General features: G+C 41.3%; 1 protein-coding gene across 42 annotated transcripts in view; it reads left to right on the top strand.

Moving 5' to 3' along the window:
* Positions 1–27906, top strand: part of PTPRD (protein tyrosine phosphatase receptor type D) — a 1852740-nt gene that overhangs the window by 1396397 nt on the left and 428437 nt on the right. For all 42 annotated transcript variants that reach the window (XM_038769706.1, XM_038769707.1, XM_038769750.1 and 39 more), the window contains one exon: positions 26263–26418. In XM_038769706.1, coding sequence (XP_038625634.1) covers positions 26346–26418 — 73 coding nt within the window. In that variant the 5' untranslated portion in view covers positions 26263–26345. The remainder of the gene's footprint in view (positions 1–26262; positions 26419–27906) is intronic.

Raw genomic sequence — 27906 nt, 5'->3', positions numbered from 1 at the left:
AATATTGAACAATGCTAATATTTGTTCATAAAGATGGAAAGGTGAACATTCTCATTCAGTGGTGATTGCGTCTTGAAAGTTTTATTTTATTTGCTGTGCTACCATTTACTAAATTATAATGTGTGTAAACTTATCTAATATAAGCAAAAACTCCTCACTGTCGGCTTCAAAGCTCTCCATCGCCTCACCCCCTCCTACGTCACCTCCCTTCTCTCCTTCTCCAGCCCAGCCCGCACCCTCCACTCCTCTGTCGCCACTGACCTCCTCACCGTGCCTCGTTCTCTCCTGTCCCGCCGTCGACCCCCGGCCCGCATCCTCCCCCTGGCCTGGAATGCCCTCCCTCCGAAAATCCGCCAAACTAGCTCTCTTCCTCCCTTCAAAGCCCCACTGAGAGCTCACCTCCTCCAGGAGGCCTTCTCAGACTGAGCCGCCCTTTTTTTCCTCTCCTCCTCCTCCCCTCCCTCTGCCATATGTACGTATGTATTTCTCTATTTTATTTGCCAACTTGTACTTCCCAAGCGCTTAGTACAGTGCTCTGCACACAGTAAGCACTCAATAAATACGATTGATGATGATGATGATGATTAATGATATGTATATAGCTATAATTCTATTTATTTTGAGGACACCTGTCCTCTTGTTTTGTCGTCTGTCTCCCTTTTCTAGACTGTGAGCCCGTTGTTGGGTAGGGACCATCTCTAGATGTTGCCGATGTGTACTTCCCTAGTGCTTAGTACAGTGCTGTGCACACAGTAAGCGCTCAATAAATACGATTGAATGAATGAATAAACTGAAGCGTATTACTAGATGAGAAATATCTGACATATAAAGCAAAATAAATGGTAGGTGAACACCTACAGTAAGCGCTCAATAAATACGATTGAATGAATGAATGAATAAACTGAAGCGTATTACTCGATGAGTAAATATCTACCATATAAAGCAAAATAAATGGTAGGGGCACAACTACTCCCGGATGCTTTGTAGCCTCTCTGTTGATAATCTCCGATGCTTACATTCTCAACAGTTTTTTTTGGTCAATTTGCAGATTTAAGGTTTATCTATATATTAGCCAAATCTTTCTCAAGGATTGTAAATACTATCAAGCGCTCTTATAAAAATGCATAATTTTCCCATTTGTCCCTCTACCATCTCAATACAAGAGATTAGATCGATTTCAGTCTCACACAAGAGTATTGCATTTATAGAAGTGACAGTCAAGATAGGCCCTTATTGACAATACCTACCTGTGACTTCTGTCCCCATCATTATTATTATGCAGCGTTTATTATTATTATGCAGGGGAAGCAGCATGGCTCAGTGGAAAGAGCATGGGCTTTGGAGTCAGAGGTCAGGGGTTCAAATCCTGGCTCCACCAGTTGTCAGCTGTGTGACTTGGGGCAAGTCACTTAACTTCTCTGTGCCTCAGTTACCTCATCTGGAAAATGGGAATTAAGACTGTGAGCCTCCTGTGGGACAACCTGATCACCTTGTAACCTCCCCAGCACTTAGAACAGTGCTTTGCACATAGTAAGTGCTTAATAAATGCCATTATTATTATTATGGTATTATGAGCCAAGCACTGTACTAAGCTCTGGGTTTGATACAAGATCATCAGGTTGGGTACATCCCCTTCCCAACATAGGGCTCACAGACTAAGTGGGAGGGAGTAGGAATTAATGCCATTTTACAGATGAGGAAACTGAGGCACAGATAAGTAAGGTGACATGCCCAAGGTAGCACAGGAGACAAGGGGCAGAGCTGGGTTTTAGAATCGTATTTATTGAGTATAGGTGCTCTTTCCCCTAGGCCACACTACTTCAGTTACTTTTGGGGAGGTCAAATCAACAGTAATGGTCATCTTCTCTGGCCTCTTGACTTTTGAAATGCTGTTCCCTTATCTCAATCAACTCTGAAGTCACTGCCTTTCTCTACCACTCTGAGAATATTTCAAACTCTTTTCTTTTTTTTTTACCAGCTTTAACACAAGATTGACATTGGAAAGCAGCGTGCCTTAGTGGATACAGCATGGGCCGTGGAGCCAAAGAACCTGGATTCTAATCCTGGCTCACCATTTGCTTGCTGTGTGACCTTTAGCAAGTCACGTAATTTCTCTGGGCTTTGATTTCTTGTAAAATGGGGATTCAATGCCTCCCCTCCCTCCCACTTTTGGACTGTGAGCCCTACGTGGGGCTGGGTCCATATCTGGCCTGATCCCAACTTTGCCACTTGTCAGCTGTGTGACTTTGGGCAAGTCACCTCACTTCTCTGTGCCTCAGTTTCCTCATCTGTAAAATGGGGATTAAGACTGTGAGCCCCACATGGGACAACCTGATTACCTTGTATCCCCCCAGCACTCAGAACAGTGCTTGGCACATAGCAAGCGCTTAACAAATGCCATCATTATTATTCATTTATAGATACCCAGCACTTAGAACAATGCTTGACACATAGTAAGAACTTAACAAATTACAATAAAAAAAAATATCAGGACATTAAACCACACCCTATTTTTGTCTTTTTCTCTCTTGGCTTCAGAGGGAGGGTCTGAAGTGTGTAGTAAAACTGTTGTAAACTCAAGACGCTTGATAGTGAGTTAAACCTCTATCCAGGTAATCCCTTAGTCAGGTTCATTCATTCATTCAATTGTATTTATTGAGCGCTTACTGTGTGCAGAGCACTGTACTAAGCGCTTGGGAAGTACAAGTTGGCAACATATAGAGACGGTCCCTACCCAACAGTGGGATCAAATCCACAGCTGTTGATGAATAATTCATTTTCACCTCAAGACAAAGTTAGTCTGGCAGTACTCTGGGGTGTTACTTAAATGACTAAGTCCCTTCCAAATGACTAAATCTCCATGGGCCTAAAGGCAAAGCCAGTTGGAAAATTAAATATAATATCTCCTGAATTCGATCAGTATGGAGAAACGTTCTCGAGAGTTCAAATCCTCCAAACAAGGGTTGTGTTATTTCCCCAGTAACAAGAAATTTTCGATCTGAATAATCTGTCTCAATACTCCACTTTTTTCCCCCCCTGTAAACTCAACTTTAGCTTGTATACAGCACACAGTAAGCGATCAATAAATACGATTGATGAGGATGATGAAATGCAGCGTGGCTCAGTGGAAAGGGCCCGGGCTTTGGAGTCAGAGGTCAGGGGTTCAAATCCCGGCTCCGCCAATTGTCAGCTGTGTGACTTTGGGCAAGTCACTTCACTTCTCCGGGCCTCAGTTCCCTCATCTGGAAAATGGGGATTAAGACTGTGAGCCCCCCGTGGGACAACCTGATCACCTTGTAACCTCCCCAGCGCTTTGAACAGTGCTTTGCACATAGTAAGCGCTTTATAAATGCCATCATCATCATCAAATGACTTTAAGGGGCGAGAAGGGTCAAGGTAAAATAGACCCAGCCCTCATTCTTTCGAATACTTGCCATATTGTTTTATGCTTCTAGAGCATCCTGGGGTTCGATCAAACACAGTCTCTGATCCCACTGGTCAAGACTGCTTTTCTCTCTCAGTAGGTGCAGTGGTTGTTACTGATTTGTGAGAGCAAGAGGATGCCTGGATCACGTTGGGTTCAGATAGCTATTCGGTAGGCTCCAAAACATTCAGTTAACATTTTACTAAACGAAATAGCACTGAAAGAGTTAAAATCTAGCTTCCAGAGGAATCCAGTTTGTGCCCGGGGAGTGTGCTAGGCTTAGGAAAATTTGACTTGTGAAATTTGACCCCCTCGTCCTGATTAGTGCCGTTATTAGGTGGCGGTGAATGGATCTGTTATTCATTATCCCACATCCCTACATACCACCCACCAAAATCCACCTTCATTGTAGGCCTACATTTAATAGTCTATATTTTCAGGACTAGATCTACTATCCCTAAAATCTTAATGTCTAAATTCCAGATGTTTTTAACCTCTAATGGTATCAGGGTGTGACTGTGAACATAAGGTAAATGCCTGGAAGCATAACAGTAATATGTTTTTAATGAAAAGGCCATTTTATATTGTGAAAATGTGAATCAGGATCTTGCCTCACTTCCAGAAAACTTTTTATAGTATCTTCTATAATGGAGCATATGGCTTTTTTACCGCACTAAATTACATAAATAGGAAGAAAAAAAGGCTTCACATATGTGTTATGTCTAATGACATATTATTTGTTCGATAAATGCAGCTAGTACTGATGAAGTACCGTGCTATGTACTGTGTAAAATGCCTGCAAGAGGCTTTAATTGTGGCGATTTTTAAGACTGCTTTCATGACATATTTGCATTTTGTTATTAAAAACCATCTCCTGGAATTTAATTTGCTAGAATATTTCAGAATATTATTCAAATAGCATTAGCATTTCTAAAATAAACCGTCCACAGATTTGTCTTGCTTTTTTTGAGTTCTGAAGTTTGTCACACCTGAGCATTTAGGGGAAAAATTTAAAGTTTTTTTAATTTTTTTTTTTCATTTAACTCTAAGCAACTTCCTGTTAACACTAATGTTGAAGAGTCATGTTCAGAAGAGGTGACTAGTAGCTTATGGCTATCCACTTTGGGGATTTTTTTCTCTTTTTAAAATAGGACCAATGGGTTCATTTTAACTGCAATGGGTATGTCTCTCTTTGCATGTGCTAGCCCCCAGAATAGTGTTTTTAAAACATATTCTGCTTTTTATTATGCAATGCTCAATTATAACGTGGCTCAGTGGGCAGAGCACGGGCTTTGGAGTCAGAGGTCAGGGGTTCAAATCCAGGCTCCGCCAACTGTCAGCTGTGTGACTTTGGTCAAGTCACTTAACTTCTCTGGGCCTCAGTTACCTCATCTGTAAAATGGGGATTAAAACTCTGAGCCCCACGTGGGACAACCTGATCACCTTGTACCCTCCCCAGCGCTTAGAACAGTGCTTTACACATAGTAAGCGCTTAACAAATATAATAATAATTATTATTATAGAGTTAAAGGTAATTCTAATGAAAAATGCAAAGTTTAGTGAAACAGAAGTGTGACGTTGCTAATGTATCATTTCCGGTTTGTGATTTGGGGTTTGTTTTTTCTCTCTCAAGTCATAGTTGGTATAATGCAGCTAAAGACATACTGCCATGAGGATTTTGTTGTTGCGTTCAAAGTCCAGTTATGGTACTTGGAAAGACTTGAATTTGCTGCCATTAGTTACTAAAATAATGTGGTCCGATTTCCATAACTCTCAACATACAGCAGAAATTGCCCAAGAACTCAAGGTAGCTGTTAGGTGGGATCCCGGCTCTGCCAATTGCCAGCTGTGTGACTTTGGGCAAGTCACTTCACTTCTCTGGGCCTCAGTTCCCTCATCTGTAAAATGGGGATGAAGACTGTGAGCCCCCCGTGGGACACCCTGATCACCTTGAAACCTCCCCAGCGCTTAGAACAGTGCTTTGCACACAGTAAGCACTTAAGAAATGCTATCATTAGAGAAGCCGCGTGGCTCAGTGGAAAGAGCTCGGGCTTTGGAGTCAGAGGTCATGGGTTCAAATCCCGGCTCCACCACTCATCAGCTGTGTGACTTTGGGCAAGTCACTTAACTTCTCTGAGCCTCGGTTACCTCATCTGTAAAATGGGGATTAAGACTGTGAGCCCCACATGGGACAACCTGATCACCTTGTAAATTCCCCAGCGCTTAGAACAGTGCTCTGCATGTAGTAAGCGCTTAATAAATGTCATTATTATCATTATTATTATGATGATGATTATTATCTTCTCATAAGCACTTTTGAAACATTGTGATTAGGTAGTTCTGGAGGCGGATGCTGTGACAGTATACATAGTAGTACACATAAGAGCTATTTTGCCCACCATCTTGAACACCACTGAACACTTTTTTTCCACAGAGGGCTCATGTAATGGGTCAGGCTGGGACTTAGCTTCCTTTCTTTACCGAGAACACCCCGTTGCCAAAAACTTTGGCTCAGAAATAGCTAGCAGGGCTGTTTTTGACCTTGCTCTAGAAAGCCTAGAGAGAACAAGAATGTTGTAGTGGAAAAGGAGGCTTAGGCAAGGGGCAGTGGGAGAGATGGTAAAGAGCAGCTGGTAAAGACAAGATGGGGGAGGAGCAGCAGAGACCAGTCACAGACATCGATTTAGGGAGCCTTGCTTCCCAACTCCCCTGCCAGGCGAAGGAAAGGGCCATCTCTCCTGTCACTTCTCCAAAACTTCCCCCCTATTATGTCAATTGCCCTTTATGACAAGTGATAGGATGGATATTGACAAGCCAGAAACTCAAAATGTCATGGGCAACAGTGTCTGACAGCCAACCAACATCCTCACTGTGTTACTATAATAGATTTTTGCTGGTTTATCACAGAGACTAGAGTTCTGGGGTTATTCTTAAAACAGATCATTCCTAAGATCTTTTGATTTTAGAAAAGGAAATCAATCATAAAAAAAAGTTTGGAGGGGAAAAAAACTTGATATTTTGGTATTTCCGAATTTTCGGCCTTTCAGTGAAGGAAACCCTGATATTGGGGCAATTATTGCGGCAAACTTCTCCCTCCCCTACTCTCTTTCAGGCTGGTCTATCACCACTTCAGTTCTGCCTGGGTCATTATGGACCCCCAATTCTAGGCCTACCAATTCTCTCCTGATATGGAGTGGATCTATAAAGATTCTGATTTGAAACATCCACCCCCTTAGAGGCTGGTTGGGCTTTGGGCAATCTGCCTATGAGGTTTTGCTTGGGTTGGATATCCATCCTCCGATCCGGAATAGGTTCATACTGGGAGGGGAGTTGAAGGTGGGGTGAATTTCCTGGAGTATTCCTGCACCCCACTCCATTTGGCACTTTGTTGGGCACTGATGATGAAGACAGTCTTACCATAGATAGTTTCCCTTTGTATTTTACCACTTAAGGGCAGTTATCTAATCTTAGTATCATGAAAATTTCTTTCTGCCATGAAGACAGGCATTTTTCCTGAGGGTTAACTGGAACCGAGGGGGTGGGAAAAATGCTTTTAATTTCAAGGGTCAGAAGTTAGGAGAAAACCTATAAATATTTCCTTTACCCGAGCACTCATCATGCAGCAGCAGGCCATTAATTTTAGAAGAGGTTTTCTATTGAAGAAACTCATTCAGCTGTTGACATGATGGGTTAGTTTATATTGCTTTCTTGCCTCTGATGCCAGGGAGACACTATTGATGGGTGAATTTATTTTATTCATCTTTAAGGATAACAGTAGGGATTGGATTAAGTGAAAAAATGCAAGGATTTATGCCAAGCAGCTGTTAACTCCTCAATAGCAGGAACTAAGGCTCTTTGGAGCAAACTTATTTGTCATCACATTGAGACAGCTGTTGCTGCCAAGTGGTTAAGAATACTAGCACAACTGATGTGCGCAATTAACTGATGAATGCACAAAATGGTGAAAAGAAGCGTCTTTTCTATCTCTCTGGGAAAGAATAAATTCCAGAGAATTAATCTTACTTCATCACTGAAACTGGAATCTACCATGCATTCCTTTGCTCTAAAAAGATTAGATACAGTTCTAATGAATGCCAGAGATTGCAGTGAGTTGCATTGATGTATTTTATTCATTGGAGGAAATCTACCTCCTAATGCAGCATGTCCTACTAAGCCTAAGTATTCTAGAACTATAAAAGGCAGGGGGACAAGATTAATTTCCACTATTCCATTTTTATTCCAAGTAATGGAAGGAAACATCAGGATTGAGAAGTCAGGGTGTGTCTTTCAGGGCTAGTCAGTGAATAGAGAAGACCGGTGAGAACTGCCTTTCTGTTTCCAGAAGATAATTACCAGTCATGAAACGTTCTTTTTCTCATCCCTTTCATCCAATCTATTTCTGTTCACCCTCCCTTCTCACACTAGGATTATTTTGGGTCGCAATATTGCTCGTTGGTATCACTTACTTTTAATGTGCTTTGCAAACACTTTGCAAACGCAACTTCTTTAACGCTGACATTTCTTTTAGTGCTGTCACTGTAACTTGCTACTTTGAGAAACCTGTCTTTTCTCCTGTCATCAAGAACGTTCTCCCTGAATTTCTCTATATCTTTTGAAGTCTCACGTGAAACGTTTTCCCCTTACGTCTCTTGATTTCCCCTTTTTGACCTACAGTTATTTACTGCAAGGTATTATGCAGTAGAGAGCTTCATGAAGATTGTTACTCAGGAAGATTTCACGTCATTGTCCTATCCCGTCTCAACTACAGCATCAGACCTTTTGCTGACCTTCCTGCCTCCAGCCTCTCTCCTTTTAGTCCCTACTTCACTAGGCTGCTTGGGTCATCTTTCTAAAAAAAATATTCTGTGCATGACTCTGGCCTCCTCAAGAATTCCATTTCCATCTTCACATCAAATAGAAACTCTTTACCACGGGCTTTTAGGCACTCAATTTCAGCAGTCCCCCTCCTACCTAACCTCACTCCTCTCTTACCGCAATTCAACCCTACACTTTGCTCCTCTGTCCTTCCCTCTCATCTCACCCACTGTTGACTCCTCAGGGTCCTCCGACCACCTGGAACTCCCTCCCTCTACTTATGTGACAGATTAGTACTCTCCCTTGTTGAAAGTCCTACTAGGTTTTCATGCCCCCTCCCTGCTATCTCTCCATGCACTTAGTCCTACCTCCATCTGAACTCCCGTGCTTGTGTTTGCATCCTTATACTCAGTTTCTTCCCCTCCCTGTAACTGATTTTAATGTCTGTCTTCCTCATTAGACTGTAAGCTCCTAGAGAGCGGGATCGTGTCTACCAACTGCATTGTACTCTCCCAGGTGCTCAGCGCAGCACATTGCCAAAAGGAAGCACTCAATAAGTGCCACTGATGGATTGACTGGAGATACTGTATTCCGATTGATCAGCAGTGTACATTCAAAGCCTATTTCAACTCTGAAGACTGTAATGGACCACTTTATTTAGATAGGCTTTTTACTTTCAAAACGTTTCCACTGAAGCCTACTTGTAACGTTGCTCAACTGGCATGTAAACGGCATTATAAACTGTCAATAAATCACCCTGCTCCTATCTGTTACCCTACGTGAACATAAGTGCAGGTAGATTTTGTTTCTTATAAGCTCTGACTTCCTAGTGCAAAGCCAGCGGGCTCTTTCTCAACTGAATTGTCAGCTTTTTCTTTCTGATTTTCTTCCAACCTGTTGCCTTCATGCCCCAGATCGGCTGACAAGGTTGAGGTGTAACATCACAGATATCTAACTTGAGGGATGCTGTTGTACTGTGTTCCTTATTAGGTGTGTGGCTCTTCACAATTTTAACATATTTATTCATTCATTCAATCATATTTATTGAGCGCTTACTGTGTGCAGAGCACTGTACTAGGCGCTTGGGAAGTACAAGTTATCTGTGACAGCAGTTCCAGGCTCCCAATACTGAAGGGCCCCAACAAAAACCCAGATGCCACGATCTCCGGGACCATGGATTCTCCAGGGGGCAAATTAATTGGGGACTATTGCCTACCGAAATTGCACTATCCAGTTCTGTATATTCTGTATTTTAGTCTGTCGACTCGTGTGCATGGTATACATTTTCCTTTACCTTCGGGAACGCTCAAGTTAGTGTTTTCATTTTGAAAATATTGTTGTTCGCTTTATTCATAAGACATTAAAATATTTAAATAAGAGCTGAAGACAGTTGAAAAGCATGTTTTTCCATTTGCATAACTCCTGTGAAGAAAACGAAAAACCTCATTTTTAAAAAAAATTGCTTACTTTTATGTCTTCAAAAATATTAGATGTAGACAGCTTTAGACTTTAAAAATAGTGAACTTCTGTTGATTTTTTATACAGAAACCCACCATGTTTACCACATGAATACTAACAATTGTTCACATTAAATAGCTTTTGATGTGAACTATAAATTTAAATAATGTATTCATTTCCAGTAGGCTACATTTACAGACTGTCGTCATTACCGGCACTGAAGGCACTTTAGCAAAACTCCCCAGATTTTTTTTCCCCACAAATATGTACCGTTTTAGTATTCTCTGCTCTCTGAAACATTTGCCTTCATGTTGTAATTATTTGGAGAGGGAATTTCTGGGTTGAGAGAATTAGCTTGAACTCATATTGAAATTATCTTCAAATGCCTACTGAATGATATTTTAATCATATTTTCCTCAAATTAGCTGTGAAAAAATGTATAAAGAAAATATGTCAAAAAGAGATATTATGTCAAATTAGAACACGAAGCAATCAGAAACAATGTCATCCAGGACCGCCTTTCACATCAACAGGTTCCCCTAAATAAATGAGAATAGCACAATATTAAAAGCATACAACTGATAAAAATTATATTTTTCTGTTTGAGACAGAGTAAACACTTTATTTGTTAGGGTTAGAAAATGTTCTGTTCCTTTGTTAAGTAGAGCTAGATGAATATAAAAGTCTAATTTTAAGTCTGAAAGAATGAACTGCCACTCAATTTTCAGATTATAGCTAGCACTTGATTTTTGCCTTAAACTCATGCGTTTTTGATAGTAAAATGCACTTGACACTTATTAATTCTGACAAACTTCTTGAAAAGTAAGTAGGTGGCAACTATTTCTCATTTTTAACAAATGGGAAAATTGAAGCTCAAAGAGGTCAAGGATCACCCCCAGCAAGGTAGTGATAGGGTGAGGTGCTTTTAAAACAACCAGATTCCAAATAAAAAAATCCTACCTCACGGCATGGAAATGACGTTTAATAAAAATGATAGAAAACGCACTCTGGAATTGCCAAGAGCTGTGTCATTTTAAGTAAAAACATAAAAATAAACAATCACAGAAGCTGGTTGAACTGTGGATTACGCCACTGGTTAAGTGCATAATGCTTCTTATTAAACAGGTTACCAATATCTAATCTTAAGATCTCTGACATCTTAAAAATGGCATGGATATTTATCTTCCTTCTCCCCATGAGGTTTATCTTTTAATTTGCGCTAAAGTCTAAGTCCTTTGAGGCCAGAAAGCGTTTACCAACTCTTTTGTATTGTACTGTTCTGAGCCCTAGTACAGTCCTTTGCACACAGTAAATGTTCAGTAAATGGCATTGATTGTTTTTTTTATGGAATTTGTTCAACACTTACTATGTGCTCTAAGCGCTGGGGTAGGTACAGGTCAATTAGGTTGGACACAGTTCCCATCCCATGTGGGCCTCACAGTCCAAGTAGGAGGGGGAAGAGGTGTTGAATGCCCATTTTACAGTTGATGAAACTGAGGCACAGAGACATCAAGTGACTTGCCTGAGGTCAACCAGCAAGCAGTTGGCAGAGCTGGTATGAGAACCCAAGTCCTCTGACTCCAATGCCTTTGCTCTTTCCACTAGGCCATGTTGCTTCCCTAATTCAGTTACTTCCATTTTCCCGGAACACTGTGTTAGACTTTCTATTTTTTTTTTAATTTGGTACAAGAAGTTTTCCAGGTTCTCTAGAATTTTTTCCCTAGTAGAATTTCATAGACATGATCATTGTTTTTGTTATTATAATAATAGTAGTAGCTATTGTCACTTTTTCCCATTGAGTGTTAAAATCAATGTATCATGTGAAGTAACTGTATGAAAGGCAATTCATACATGATCCTTATTCAACAAGAAGCTCCCAAGCGAAATGGGGAGGGTCAGACATATGAAACAATTAAAATATAGCCCATAGCCCTATCGAGAATGAAAACAAATGCAAATTCCATAATCAGTAAATGTACACTGGACTATGTAAACTGGTCACTACAGTCAGTTCACCTAGAACATGGACTTTATGTTGTCAACGGACCACACTTTTAGGAAAACTTGTGTTTTGCTACCCCTTGACTAAGCCTCCTGCAGGTGCACAGCATTTATATGAAGCATCACCTATCTGAAAGGTCTATGGGGGCATTACCACTGCTGTTCAGTACATTGTCAAGCTTAAGTACATCCTTATTTAGTTCTTGAATGTGCAATTTAAAGGCCAGATAGGTACCATAATGGGAGAGAAAGGATTGAGCCCAAGATATTTTTCCACTCCCTTAGTTTTGTAAATAGAGATTTCATTTACTGTTATTGTAAGACTATTCATGATTGGCTCAGTGATTAAAAAGATATGCCGTTAGGCTTTACCTCATCTGTTGTCCATTCCTTTATTGTCCCAGAAGCATTCTAAAGCTTACCCTTGACTCCTTAGCTTTCTGAGTGGTGAACTTTTTTAGAGCCGTGATCCACTTCAGATTTTTCTCTTTTGATTTCTTAATGGTCACATCACTTCTGACTTCCTCCCTTCTATATGTTGCTTCTTTCTTAGAAGCTAAAGTGGACAAGGAACTGGAACAAGGGCTTTCACTTTGGTATGAAGCCTGATGCTCCACTGACAGGAAATTATGCTTCATCAGTCTTCCAAACACATGCTCCTCCTTAATTTTGTTTTCTACTTCTTTGTCTATCTGTGCTTCATTATATAGTGTATGTCTAGGTAACAGAATTAGATGACAATATAGACTTTAGTATTTGAGGTGATGGGGAAATATATTCCTGGCACCAACTCTGGGGCTCCTTATGGTAACTGTACCTTTAGGTGGACTTATTTGTGTACACTTTCAATGGCTTAGACTATGAATCTGGGCTAAGTGTATTTGAGAAGCAGCGTGGCTCAATGGAAAGACCCCGGGCTTGGGAGTCAGCGGTCATGCGTTCAAATCCCGGCTCTGCCAATTGTAAGCTGTGTGACTTTGGGCAAGTCACTTAACTCCTCTGTGCCTCAGTTACCTCATCTGTAAAATGGGGATTAAGACTGTGAGCCCCCCATGAGACAACCTGATCACCCTGCATCCTCCCCAGCGCTTAGAAGAGTGCTTTGCACATAGTGCTTTACAAATGCCATCATTAGTAGTATTATTATTTGTGGAACACATTTCATTATGAAAAATTTCTATATGAGGTGACTGTATATATGGCCATCGCATTTTGACAATGTGGCAATCTCATGTTGCGAAACTTGTTCTATGCAGTTAATACTAATGCTTCAGGCCCCATGTTCCGCACTCCTCCTGCCTCAGAGATCAACCAGATACCTGATTTTAACCTGGATGCCTGACTGATAGACACAGCATTTTAAGGGTTAATAATGCCCAACCTTGTTTGCCCCAACAGCAGACCCAGGAGAGTCCAGGCAGGCTGAAAGCGGGGTGAGGAGACAGAACTGTGTAAAGGATCCATCACTCTACTACCACCAAAGGCAATCAATCAATCAATCAATCAATCGTATTTATTGAGCGCTTACTATGTGCAGAGCACTGTACTAAGCGCTTGGGAAGTATAATTAGCTAAAAATGCATACCTGCGTAAGCCGAAACAAGCATCCTTCAAATGAACTAATCAGAATAGACTGTTTAGAATAACTTTGGGAGCTCAGTATCCAGAACAGTTGACATCTAACAGTTGACAGTTGTCATCAGTTGACATCAATTAAAGAGTGGATTGAAAAGAGACTATAATAATAATAATAATAATGGCATTTATTAAACACTTACTATGTGCAAAGCACTGGGGAGATTACAAGGTGATCAGGTTGTCCCACGGGAGACTCACAGTCTTCATCCCCATTTTCCAGATGAGGTAACTGAGGCCCAGAGAAGTTAAGTGACTTGCCCAAAGTCACACAGCTGACAGTTGGCGGAGCCGGGGTTTGAACCCATGACTCCTGACTCCAAAGTCCGGGCTCTTTCCACTGAGCCACGCTGCTTCTCTAATGTCATCGAGGTAATGCTTCCAAAAAGAGGCAATTGTTTTTCTCTTTTGATGCTAAGTGCGTAGGTCTAATTGGAATCAGAGTTTTAGAGGAGAAGCCAAATTGATGTGAATTATCGGATTTAGTATGTATTGGAGAAAGACCGTGGTGGTAGAGAGCGGGAGCCGGGGGACGGAGCCCTATGCCCTCTCTAGTAGAAAAGTTGCAGAAGCTGCACATCTTTCCGTGTGCGACATGGCAGTCCATTATCTATTTGAAAGTCAGTGAAGTTAGACGCCAGCAGAATCAAATATATTTAAGTGACTATTGGAAGGACAAAAAGCAGTTGTATAGCTGCACTTGGTGTTTTAAAAGCCTTCAATAATAGAGGAAGTCCTGGAGTGGAAGCTAGGTGCTGAAATTAAAAGGACAGCCAAGACTGGAAAACTAATTTAGGAGGTAAGCCAGCAATTCAATCGCAGCAGGTCCCAGCTTCCAAATCTTGAAAAGGAAAGGGCTTTTGGAGTTATTGAAAAGCATGCATTTGGAGATACTGTGAATGCTAGAAAGAGAAAAGATGAAGGTGGGCTATTGGATTTTGATATACTGTCTCAATTCCTAGGTGAAAAGAATCAGAAAAAAGTCTTTGATGTATGCAGCATTAGAAACACATTCTTATTTTCACCCACTCAGAAGGCTTAAGTAGAGTTACAGTTTTAAAAGTGAAGGTGTAATGGCTGCTGGGATCAGAAGCATACATTTTTTGCTTTAAACATCAGAGCGGATTTATCCTAGTTTAATACCAACCACCTGCATTCCATTGAGATTAAAGGTAGAGTAGTAATGTCTTTATACAAAATGTCAGAGATGTGGGAGGGAGACAAAATTATTTTAGGTCAACTTATAAGGCTAGGAGAGATTATAGTAGCTGGAAACAGTAGAAAGAGTAGCACATTATTTCTGAATCTAAGGGAGGCGGGAAAGTAAGTTGAAAAGAGAGGCTGGGAAGCCCTTAATAAAGGTTAGGAATATTTAGAAAACTAAATATATCTTTCACCAAAGGTATTCATATTAGAGAACAATGAGTTTGTCCAAATCAATATATTGGAAGCATATCCTGGACTTTGTGGTCAAAATGATATTCCATCTTATGTGTGTCTATCTGGAGTACTCTGAGTTCAGTAAGTTCTCAATGAATACAATTGGCTGATTGATTGAAAGTAAGGGGCTTTCATGAAGATCTTACAATGCTGAAATTATTTCAATGTTGCAAGTTAGTGAAATCCTCACTAACGTTCTTCCCTACCTCCTAACCTGCCTATGTGACTGTTTGGGCATCCGCTTTTATATTTATCATGCCTTTGTATTCAATTAGGGGCTCAAAAATTTACAGCAGGAACTAGGACATAGAGAGGAAGTATGAAAAATCATAATCTTTTCTCAGTTTGTCCTCTTTACATTTGGTAGACTTGAAGCATATGTGAACGTGCATTTGAAGGGATATGAGCTAGAGTGCAAGATCTGAATAATTCTGCATTCCTGCACTTGATAGCTTGAAAAAGAGACTTCTATAAATGCACTGCGGGATGCTTGAAGTGAACTGCAGTTTTCAGCTTGGTGGATTCATTTGCACGATATTTTTTTTTTAAATCTAGAGTTGCCCATTCACTTTGGTAGAGTCCCATTGATAATTAGAAGAAAATGAAGACCTGGAATCCAAAAGTGCCAGAAGGTGTCTGTTGACTTTTAACTCCTTTTGGCATCTGCACTATGGATTTTATTCATAGAGGGGTTTTTTTGAAAGTCTAATAAAAATGACAATATTTTACAGAGTCTTTTTTCCAAGGCTATAGAATATATTTTCCAAAAGAGCAAGTGTGTGCAAATATTTTTTTCATTGCTATTATGCCATATTTTAGTATGGGGAATGCACGGTGCTTTTATTGCTCCGGGAAGTTTTTGTACTTTATTATAAAATCATTTTATAATGCCAACTGCTTTTGAAAAATAACCATTGCACTTCTCCATCTCATCTTCCAATATGGTAGTTTTGCCATCAGCGATGTTATAATAAAGTGCAGTCAGGCTAAAATAGCTGCAGCTGGATTACTGCCCTGTCTAAATTCTTCGAATTCACCATCTCTGGCAGTCCTGGATCAGCAAGAAGTCCTGGCTAAATTTTAAAAGAATAACATGACCGAAAACAAATAGGAAGGAATTTGCAAGATAAGCAGGCCTCAAGTTGTTGCTGACATGTAGCTGCATGTTATTACTCTAATTATTAACTTCCCAGAACTGAAAAATGTATTCCTGGTTAATAATCTGCACCACCTAGTCTTCTGAACTCTTTGACTTGGACATCTGCCAGCATTTTGGCCAGGTTTATGAAACTGCCAATGGGTTGTTGTTGTTGGGTTTTTTTTTTTGTGTGTGTGTGGTTTTTACTTTTCCTTTGATCACATGAATTTGTATTCTCTTTGGCCCAAGAATTCCCACCATTCTGTCTATGCATCAGTTTAGCCCTCCTAGACTATAAACTCATGGGCAGGGAACATGTCTATGAACTCTGTTGTATTGTACTCTCCTGAGCACTTAATACAGCACTCTGCATGCAGTAAACGCTCAATAAGACCATTGATTGATTCTTTCATTCGCCTGTGCTCTGAAGTAACAATGTGAGCAGTACTATCATCTGTGTAGTAAAGATGGGAAGACTGTAGCCCAGTGAGGCTGTACAATTCTCAGATGAAATGGAGGTCCGGTGGTAAAGTCAGGATTAAAGTGAAACCTCCAGCACTGGGCCTAAATTTAATAGAAATTATAGAACTTTAAAGCACTTTGCCAATGTTTACTAAATTAGTGAGAATAACCAAGTTCCTTGAGAACACTGTACTAAGCACTGATTAGATACAAGATAATCAGTTCAGACACAATAGCTGTCCCACAGAGGGTTCACAGTCTGAGTAGTAGGGAGAACAGGTATTCAAGCCCAGTTTCATGAATGAGGAAACTGAGGCACAGAGAAGTCAAGGGAATTGTCCAATGTCTCACAGCAGACAAGTGGCAGACCCAGGAATTGAACCCAGGTCCTCTGACTCTCAGGCTCTTGCTCTTTTCATTAGGCCATGCTCCTGCTTTTTCCCCCCTTCCCCTCAATTTCTTCCTCTCCCCCCTCCATCTCCCCTTCTCTCTCTCCTCTCCCTCCTTCTTCTTGTCCCACTCCTCCCAATCTTTTTAAAAATGAATTTCCAAGTGGAAAGGACCATACTGTCATGACCTAGGTTGGATGACTTGTAGGTTTCTAACCTACAAACAGTTCACAGTATTAATTTGGGAGAGAAGGTAGATTGGAAAATATAACCAATCAAAAATGAAAATAGATTCAAATTCCACGGTTTCAAAATATGAGTAATAAAAGTTTGTTATTAAACAAAAGTTTGACAGGACAATTTTCAGGTCCCTTATTGTTCCAGGCAAGATGTCCTCAGTGAGAAACAGCCACAACTTTTCTAATATTGTAAATGCTCTATTGAAAGTCTTCTGTCCTCCCCCACTACTCTTGAGGTGTTGGGATCATCTGCAGTTTGCATCAAAGGCTTAGGGTGGCCCTAGCCATCGAAAGTTTAAGAAGTTTTGAACGCTTTCTTGTTCCAACACAAGTATTTCATGTCACCATAAAAAGAGTTTCTGAGCTGAGAAATAATTCCTTATGCCCTAAGTATCAGCGTGGCTCAGTGGAAAGCTCACGGCCTTGGGAGTCAGAGGTCATGGGTTCTAATCCCAGCTCCTCCACATGTCTGCTGTGTGACTTTGGGCAAGCCACTTAACTTCTCTGAGCCTCAGTTACCTCATTTGTGAAATGGGGATTAAGACTTGTGAGTCCCACGTGGGACAACATGATCACCTTGTATCCTCCCCAGTGCTTAGAACAGTGCTTTGCACATAGTAAGCAGTTAAATGCCATTATTATTATTATTATTACACGTCCCTCAGGCCTGATTGCTTCATCTTGCATTGCTTCTGTTCTAGCATTGTCTCGGACTATTTCAACTCCAGTTCAAATTAATTTCCTCCTATTCCCTCTCCACTTCCACTATTTTTTCCCATAGTGACTTCCATAGTCAACAATTGGTATTCTAGATAGACATTAGTCTAGGAAGTGTGTGTCTCACACCCTCCTTTAATATATGCATGCTCTGGTTAGTTCCTATGACAGCTATGTCATTTTTTCTCCTATGAGATCCTGGGGCAATCTATCACTTCTGAGGGACATGTCATTTCAGGATTGCCAAAAGTTGGCATTCTTATCCAGTGTTTCTGATCCTGTGTTTTCATCAATGGGAATTTGATCTCCATGCTTAAACATCTCCCTGACTTTCCTTTCTTTCACAAACCAAAAGGTCTGTATTTCCAAATACTACATTTTCCATATGAAACGATGTTTGCATTTTGGCTCTTCTTTCAAGGAGTTTGAAACTATTTTACAACTATTAAAAGACTATTTAACCTCAACTGTCTGCCCGTGAAGTAGTAGGTAAAAATCAGTGATCCGTTTTTGATAGGTGACACAGAGGTTAAGTGGCTTCCTTATCCTAACATAGTGCATCACACAGCCGGAGCAATAATAAACCAAGGATTTTTGAAGCCCTTGCAAGTGTTTTTTTTTCTTTTTCCATAGTACCCTTTATATATACTATAATATTTATGGACTTTTTGGAATTTTTTTAAAAAAGTCTGAATCTGCATGGTCTTGATTTTTGGTTTGTGGGTTGCTACAAAGGTTCTGCAGAGAGGAGGGCTCAGATACTACCTGTCATTCATTCCCGCATTCAGTCGTAATTATTGAGCACCTACTGTGTGCAGAGCACCGTACTCAGCGTTTGGAAAGCACAGTTCAGCAAAAAATAGAGACAATCCCTGCCCACAATGGGCTCACATTCTAGAAGGGGGGAGACAGGCATCAAAACAAGTAAACAGGCATCAATAGCATCAATGTAAATAAATAGAATTACAGATATATGCACATCTTTAATAGAAATAGAGTTGTAAATATGTACATATATCCACAAGTGCAGTGGTTGGGGGAGAGGGGGAGAGCAAAGGGAACGAGTTGGAGAAATGGGGAGGGGGAGCAGAGGAAAAGGAGGGCTTAGTCTGGGAAGGCTTCCTGGTGGAAGGGAGCCTTCAGTAAGGCTTTGGAGAGGGGAAGTGTGATTTTTTGGCAGATTTGAGGAGGGAAGGCATTCCAGGCCAGAGGTAGGACGCGGGCCAGGGATTGACAGCGGGACAGGTGAGAACGGGACACAGTGCGATGATTAGCACCAGAGGAGCGGTGTGTGTGGGCTGGGATGTAGAAGGAGAGAAGAGACATGAAGTAAGAAGGGGCAAGGGGATGGAGAGCTTTGAAGCCAAAAGTGAGGACTTTTTGCCTGATACGGAGGTTGACAGGCAATCACTGGAAATTTTGGAGAAGGGGGATGACATGTCCAGAACGTTTCTGTAGAAAGATAATCCAGGCAGCAGAGGGAAGTGTAGACTGAAGTGGGGAGAGACAGGAGGTCGGGAGATCAGAAAGGAGGCTGATGCAGCCTCCCCCTTTAAGACTGTGAGCCCACTGTTGTGTAGGGACTGTCTCTATATGTTGCCAATTTGTACTTCCCAAGAGCTTAGTACAGTGCTCTGCACATAGCGCTCAATAAATGTGATTGATGATGATGATGATGATGCAGTAATCCACTCGGGACAGGATGAGTGATTGCTACGTGGTAGCAGTTTGGATGGAGAGGAAAGGGCGGATCTTGGCAATGTTATGGAGCTGAGACCGGCAGGTTTTGCCTTGCTGTCTAGAGGTTCAGATGGCTGAGCCACTAAAGAAATAAAGTGATGTTAATAAAAGGTACTCATCGCTATTTGCTCTTCTCCACCCACCAGGGGTACTTCATGAAATATCATGTTAATAGGATTAGTTATTTTCAGTGCTAGTTATGGTTGTTTTTGTTGGCCAATCGACTAGTAAATGTTTTTAGTAGCACTTCACTATTGAAAAGGTGGTACGATTTTCTGTAAAATTAACATCCTTAGTTCATGGAAGGGTATAACTTCATAAGGCAGGAGTAAAGGGGATAACAGCACGGCCATGTGGAGAAAGATAGAGGATTTATGAGTGCCCCCGATAACTCTTTTAAGTTAAGCAGTCAATACTTAAGCTAACAAGAGATGGCATGCTGAACAACCTGTCTGGGGATATGATTTACCCAGACCTCTAACGGTGACCTTGTTTAAGTTGCATCAGATATGCCCGTAGGTACGCTCGGATATATGGATATTGGATATACGAGAAGCAGCATGGCTTACCGGAAAGAACACGGGCTCCGAAGTCAGAGGACATGGGTTCTAATCCCGACTCTGCCACTTGTCCGCTGTGTGACCTTGGGCAAGCCACTTCACTTCTCTGTGCCTCAGTTCCCTCATCTGTAAAATGGGGATTAAGACTGTGAGCCTGATGTGGGATGACCTTGTATCTATCCCAGTGCTTAGAACAGTGTTTGGCACATAGGAAGCACTTTTTACTGAAATCAGATTTTATCCCATACTGCTTCTAAACTATGAACTAAATTGAAGACTCTGTTACTAACAATGCATGATTCCTCCTTATTTTTCAGGGTAATAAATAATAGCAATAGTACTGCTAGAGAAGCAGCATGGCTCAGTGGAAAGAACACGGGCTTTGGAGTCAGAGGTCATGGGTTCGAATCCCGGCTCCACCACATGTCTGCTGTGTGACCTTGGGCAAGTCACTTAACTTCTCTGAGCCTCAGTTACCTCATCTGTAAAATGGGGATTGACTGTGAGCCCCACATGGGACAACCTGATCACGTTGTATACCCCCCAGCGCTTAGAACAGTGCTTTGCACATAGTAAGCACTTAACAAATGCCATTATTATTATTATTATTATTATTATTATTATTATTATTAACAAATGGCATCATCATTCATTCATTCAATCGTATTTATTGAGCACTTACTGTGCACAGAGCACTGTATTAAGTGCTTGGGAAGTACAAATTGGCAACAATCATTATTGTATGGGCTCCAGACAACTCTGGGTCACTGTGCAGTGCAAATTCTGAGCTTGTCAGTAGGAATAATAATAACTAATAATAATTATAGTAGCTTACTATGTGCCAAGCACTGTTCTAAGTGCTGGGGTAGATAACGAATTAATCAGGTTGGATGTGGTCCCCGTCCCACATGGAGCTTACCTTCTAGTCCCCATTTTACTGATGAGGTAACTGAGGCACGGGAAAGTGAAGTGACTTTCCCAATAAGGTAGCACAACAGACATGTGGCAGAGCCAGGATTAGAACCCAGGTCCTTCTTACTCACAGGCCCGTGCTCTACCCACTGAGCCTTGCTGCTTCTCCTGAGCAAGGAAGCAGTGCCAATGACGAGGTAGAAGAACTTAAGATCCACACCTAGTCAAGGTGCAAGTGTGAAATGTGTAGTCAGGAAGTTGTCAGGGACCGGTTTCAGGACCTGCCGCAATTAAAGTAGTTTAGGTTCAACATTATGAAAAACATGTTATAATTCTGCTACACTGTAACAATCACCTTGAAATATAGTACGATCTGTGGCTCACTGGGCCCTTCAAAAGGGGTAGGAATTTCCTTTGAAGGTATCGAAGGAAGGGGAGAAGCAGCACGGAATAGTGGCTAGAGCGGAGCCTTGGAATCAGAAGGTCATCGGTTCTAATCCCGGCCCCCCCACTTGTCTGCTCTGTGATCTTGGGCAAGTCACTTCAATCAATCAATCAATCAATTGTATTTATTGAGCGCTTACTGTGTGCAGAGCACTGTACTAAGCGCTTGGGAAGTACAGTTGACAACATATAGAGATGGTCCCTGCCCAACAACGGGCTCACAGTCTAAAAGGGAGAGACAGAGAACAAAACCAAACATACCAACAAAATAAAATAGAGTAGATAGGTACAAGTAAAATAAATAAATAGAGTAATAAATATGTACAAATATATACATATATACAGGAGCTCTGAGGAAGGGAAGGAGGTAAGATGTGGGGGATGGAGAAGGGGACGAGGGGGAGAGGAAGGAAGGGGCTCAGTTCACTTCACTTCACTTCACTTCTCTGTGCCTCAGTTACGTCATTTGAAAAATGGGGATTGAGACTGTGAGCCCCACATGGGACGGGGACTGTGTTCAACCTGATTTGCTTGGGTCCACTCCAAAACTTATAACATTGCCTGGCACATAGTAAGTGCTTAACAAATACCATAATTATTATTATTGTTAGCATTATTATTATTCTTGATTTTAATCTTATTTGAATGCTGTTGGGCTGGAGAAGATAAAAAGAGGATTGGACTAGATGATATCCCTGTTGGACATTGGAAAAGTTGCTTGAAACATCTATTTCCCCCATCTTCTCCACAGGAGTTTCTTAAATTCATTAGATCGTATTTATTGAGCACTTACCGCGTGCAGAGCACTGTACTTAATGTTGATGAGGTCATGTCAGTAAGGCACTTCTAATAGCAGTGAGGCACTTTCAGTAGCCTGAAACCTTCTGAGGGCAGAGATTTTTTCTACCAATTCTGTTGTACAGTGCTCTGCACACAATAAGTCCTCCCACTGATTGACTGATTGAGATAAAAGAATCTTTGTAAATACAAATACCGGATGATATCGGTCAAACACTTTCAATTCTATAGAGGAAAGGATTGTTTTAAATACAAATGTTTTTTTTTTTTAATCTCTCAGTTCTTCATTTTGAATGGAACAGAATCCTTGAGTTTGTTATAGCAATGTATTCCCCAGAAGGATACGATTCATTCATTCATTCATTCAGTTGTATTTATTGAGCGTTTACTGGGTGCAGAGCACTGTACTAAGCACTTGGGAAGTACAAGTTGGCAACATATAATGACGGTCCCTACCCAGCAGTGGGCTCACAGTCTAGAAGGGGGAGACAGACAACAAAACAAAACATATTAACAAAATGAAATAAATAGAATAGTAAATATATACAAGTAAAATAGAGTAATAAATCTGTACAAACGTATATACAGGTGCTGTGGGGAGGGGAAGGAAGTAGGGCGGGGGGGATGGAGGGGAGAGGAAGGAGGGGGCTCAGTCTGGGAAGGCCTCCTGGAGGAGGTGAGCTCTCAGGAGGGCTTTGGAGGGAGGAAGAGAGCTAGCTTGGCGGATGGGCAGAGGGAGGGCATTCCAGGCCAGGGGGAGGACGTGGGCCGGGGGTCGACAGCGGGACAGGTGAGAACGAGGCACATTGAGGAGGTTAGCGGCAGAGGAGCGGAGGGTGCGGGCTGGGCTGGAGAAGGAAAGAAGGAAGGTGAGGTAGGAGGGGGCGAGGTGATGGACAGCCTTGAAGCCGAGATTGAGGAGTTTTTGCCTGATGTGTAGCTTGATTGGTAGCCACTGGAGATTTTTGAGGAGGGGAGTAGCATTCCCATAGCGTTTCTGCACAAAGATGATCCGGGCAGCAGCGTGAAGTATAGATTGAAGTGGGGAGAGACAGGAGGATGGGAGATCAGAGAGATGATTGTAAAGTATGTGTCTGTATGTGTACACAAGAGGTGTATGTGTGCACTCGTAATATCACCACTAATTCAGAACAGTTTGGCAACATTGTTAGTCTTGCCTCTCAGGGGGTCTAGAAATGAGAGTAAAGGGTTGTTGTAGGTCAGAGCTGAGGCAGAGCTGTGTAAAGACGCTTGACAGCACCTAGTTTTCTCTATCTGCTCTGGCTGTCTTCCGCATGACTTCACTAACAGTGTTTAAGAAAAGCACTTGGAGAGAGAAAATTAAAAATGTCTGCCTGCTTTCTCTCTACTTCTGCTGTCTTGAAATAAGAAGGGAAAGGAAAAACCCCTCCCAATCACGTAGTAAAAGACGAACAACGGAAAGCAGATGACCAAAGTGGTGCATTGATTTGGTTACCAGAAGTACCGTAATTCCATCTTAGAGAAAAGCAATGAAAGGGGAATCATATTGGGATGATCACTTTAGTCAATTTTAACCTTTCTGACAAGTGCACCCTTTGGTACACTTCAAACCAGAACGACGTCTGACAGTCGATCCTCAGAATCCTTCAACTCATCCTATTTGCCAAAATGAGATCTGGGTAATTGGCAAGTAAAATTATTGCTTTCCAGGAGCCATTTTAAGATGTTAGTTTAGGATTCTTAGCGATGCAAAAATGAAAAGATGTTCATTCTCATTTTGATCAGCTTCACTGTGCCCAGGCATCTGTCAATGAAAGATATTGAAGGAGCCCATAAAGCAAAAGAATGACTAGTATCAAAAGCTTACTGAGCTCATGCAACGGATGGTCAGAGGTGGGGCTATAAATATCCACAACTTCTTTTAGTTTTTCTCCACATTATCATGTTTCGTTGCTTTGCCCTTCATCTACAGGGAGCTGAAATCAAGTGAATAAGCTCTCCCAGTTGACACATAGAATGTTTTTGTATTTTAAAATTATTTTGCCCCCAGACTGTAAACTCGTCGTGGACAGGGAACGTGCCTGCTCATTGTTGTATTGTACTGTCCCAAGTGCTTAGTACAGTGTTCTGCACATAGTAAGCACTCAATAAATATGATTTATATGAAATATGAAATTTATATTAAATAAAAGCCACAATGGACTCTTTGGATATATACAACCAGATTTCGTCATTTTTTTATACCAGAAAAGAAGAAGAAGGCAGCCCCAAATTAGGTTTACAGAACGCATGGATAGTTGTGCCATGCTATTCTCCTTTTGTTTCATTCTGATCTCGGCATGGGTCAGTTTTTTTGCTCAGTATTTATACAGGATTCTCTACATTTTTACAGTGTGCTTGTGTATCTACACCATTTTAGACAAGTCTGGGATGGAGAAAAACTAACACTTCTGTTCATGATGCAGGTTTATTTGGAACCATTTTAGCCTTACTGTGCCATGCCGCCAGTCTTGCAGGAGAAAAATCAAAACCACTTCTTTCTTGAAAGTGCATTTCATACATCTCCATCTCTGTGATAGCACTGAAGTCATTATGTAGCAGTTGGCTATGATACGCTTGCACAGACACAAATTGAGTCGGACAGGACTGATGTCTCATGGACTTTGCTGTCATTTGAAATCCTGGCATGAGGATGCTAGCAGTGAAAAGGGGGAGTCGGGGGAGGAAAGGAAGAAGAGCTGGGGTCCTCTGCAATTTGCTTTTTGAAGATTTCTTTGATTTGTGTCTTTTGGTAGCCATGGTTGAGTCAAGAGGTAGTTTTGCGGTAGAGATTGAAAACAACAGTCGATTCCTAGCAATTGATCAGCTTTTTTGTCTTGGGTAGGCACTCTTCGCCTGGGGTTGTAAACTGAACCTTGCTTTTCATACCTCCCGTGTACATATCTGTATGGGTTCATTTAATCAAATGATAATTAGAATTTTTTTTCCCCTTCCTTTTGGTTTGATCTTGCCTGTGTGCAAAGCACTCTTGCATAATAATGAAATGAATGGTATCTCTTTTTCTTGCTGTGCTTGAGTTCGGTTTGGACCAACCAAATGCAGTACAATTCTTTTTAAGGCAGAATTAAGTTGCAGAGTTGCTTTAGGGACTTAGTATTGCTATTTTTAAGAATTTCTTGTATTACCTGTCAGAAAAGTATTTGTATTTATATGCTCCAAGATATCCAAATTGGAGGTGCCCAGTTTCCCCAATGCAGGAGATATAAATGCATAAAATGGACATTCTGAAGTTCCTCTTAGAGAAACTAAAATGGAAACAGAGAGAACTGCTTATGAACTCTATTGCAGGTTCTGTGATAATAATCATTTAACGTTTATGGAATACCAACAGTGTATTACTTGCTATAAAGAAGATAGAGAAGATGGAATTCCTGCCCAAGGGCATGCAATCTAAATATACCTTTAAGTGAGAGAGGCTATGCTAACTTATTGTTTTTACTTCTAGCCTCCCCCCCCCAGCATTATAAATCTCAGTGGGGGGGAGGGAAGTTGACAAGTAAAAAATAATAAGGCTTATCTTTTCATATTTTTTTAAGATGGAATCCAACAGTCTATTCTTTTTTAAAGCAAGCCCTATGATTTTTAGGCTGAGAAGTCAAATTAGCCCGTCATTTCCACCCCTGCCATGAAAGCAGCTTCTAACCGGATTTGTATTTTGCAAAATCGATAGTCTTCTAAATCTGTTTCGCAGCCTCGGTGTGCTCCGTTCTAGTGGCGTCTTCAATTAATGCTTCATTCAAACTGACAGTTCATAGTCATGGTGATGTTGCCCCAAAGTGGCACTGAGTCTGAAAAGGGTGAGGGACTTCAGGTTGGTCTGAAAACAGGACAAATGGCATGGAAGGCACAAGATGCTCCTGGGCTCCAACATTCTGCCATTCATGAATAAATTATGAGTCATTTTCTTCCCCTTTGCAAATGGCTCATGGTTTCTGTTTATTTTGCGTTCACAATGGCCCAGTTTCTTGTTGGTATTCTGCTGGAAAAGAAAAAAAGAGAAAGCTAAACTTGTTTATTTCCTCTCTCTCTCTCTCTTTTCCTCTCCCAGGCTCTGAAAGAACTTCAAGAGAAATTGCAGACCGGACAGGCTCGCAGTGGCTTCTGTGCCAGTGAGAAAGAGGCTGCCAAAGTATGCTGGTGATGATGCACGTGGCCAGGCCAGTGGTGGTGCTCCTGGGCTTCTTCCTCTGGGCTAATGCTGAGAGTAAGCCACAATCTTTACTTATGGATAGGGTTGAAGCCATGATGAGATGTTTTATTTTGAGTTGGCTCTTGCTCGGGTCACTAAAGAAGTTCTCTCCCAGAGTAAACCTTAAGACACGATGGGATCTTCTCTTGCTCCCCGCCAGCATTTGCAAAGGGCTATTTACATGTCCTCCTCACCACTTTTCGTTCTCTACACCCCTTTTCTTGTGCATTTAATAATTCCCGTTTTTTTTTTTTTTTCTTTTACCGCTTATCAGTCGGTAGAGAAAATAGTAGTGGAATGATAGAACCGAGAGAAAATTTAACATTTTCTTGATCCCAGACGGAAACAATATCATTCAGAGTCCTTAGAAGACTTCTTCAGTGTCTTGTACATTCTTTTTTCGGTTCGGAAAAATAAACATGATCGCATTGAGTCCAATTAAAATTCCAAGCCCCTTGTAGCTGTCACAGCAGCTGTTCTAATGTATTATTTCCGACAGCTGTCGTAGAATACAGTAGTCAAACAAATCAAGCAGAACTGACAACTTTGTGGCTCTACGAAGTGTGTGTGTGGAGAATTCTGTGGAGCAGAGACCCCAAGGTTCTGATTACTGGACTCATTGTGTGAAACTGTAGGGTTTTGGTCAATTAGCTTGCCAATTAATGAGAAGATAATATCTTCTTTGTAATTAGGAAATCATTAGGTCTACCTTGTTTACACGTGTTCCTTTTCCCAGCCGTCCTATGGCCTTTTGGTAGAGACGGCAAATGAAAGTGCAAAGCCACTTGCTTGTATTTGTTGACAAGGTGGGTTTTGACTTAGCTGTTCAACTCGCGTGAACACGGCTTCCTTTTCGGGCATCTCTTGGTTCTCTTGGGATGGGTAACGGATGAGAAGCAGCGTGGCTCAGTGGAAAGAGCCCGGGCTTGGGAGTCAGAGGTCGTGGGTTCTGATTCCAGCACCGCCACTTGTCTGCTGTGTGACTCTGGGCAAGTCACTTCACTTCTCTGGGCCTCAGTTACTTCATCTGTAAAATGGGGATTAAGACTGTGAGCCCCATGTGGGACAACCTCATTACCTTGTATCCCCTCCAGCGCTTAGAATGGTGCTTGGCACATAGTAAGCGTTTAACAAATGCCATCATTCGTATTACTATTATACTAGTAGTCTGGTTTATCCTGGCCTCCACTTGTTAATTATGTTTAGACAAGACCCTTTAAAAGCGGTCAATCTCCTTAAGTAATAGTAACCTTGTTTCCTAAACACAACATTGTGAGTGAAAAATAATAGTAACGCTAACTAGTAATACACATAGAGAACAGATGTGTTTGTGGACTACCAACAGTTAATAATGTTTCGGCTCTTTTCCAGGCAGTTAATGACCAGCTGGGAGAGTTGTTTCTAAGGTGAAGCCAAGGACATTTTAACACTTTACCCAGCAAATAATTAATTGGAAAAGACCCAGAATTAAGATAGTCTTGTTATTTTAAAGTGCGTTTTGCA

The sequence above is a fragment of the Tachyglossus aculeatus genome, chromosome X4 (assembly GCF_015852505.1).
Source record: "Tachyglossus aculeatus isolate mTacAcu1 chromosome X4, mTacAcu1.pri, whole genome shotgun sequence".
Taxonomy (NCBI): domain Eukaryota; kingdom Metazoa; phylum Chordata; class Mammalia; order Monotremata; family Tachyglossidae; genus Tachyglossus; species Tachyglossus aculeatus.
Note: the sequence above shows the minus strand (reverse complement) of the source record. Positions and strands in the feature narration are given on the sequence as shown.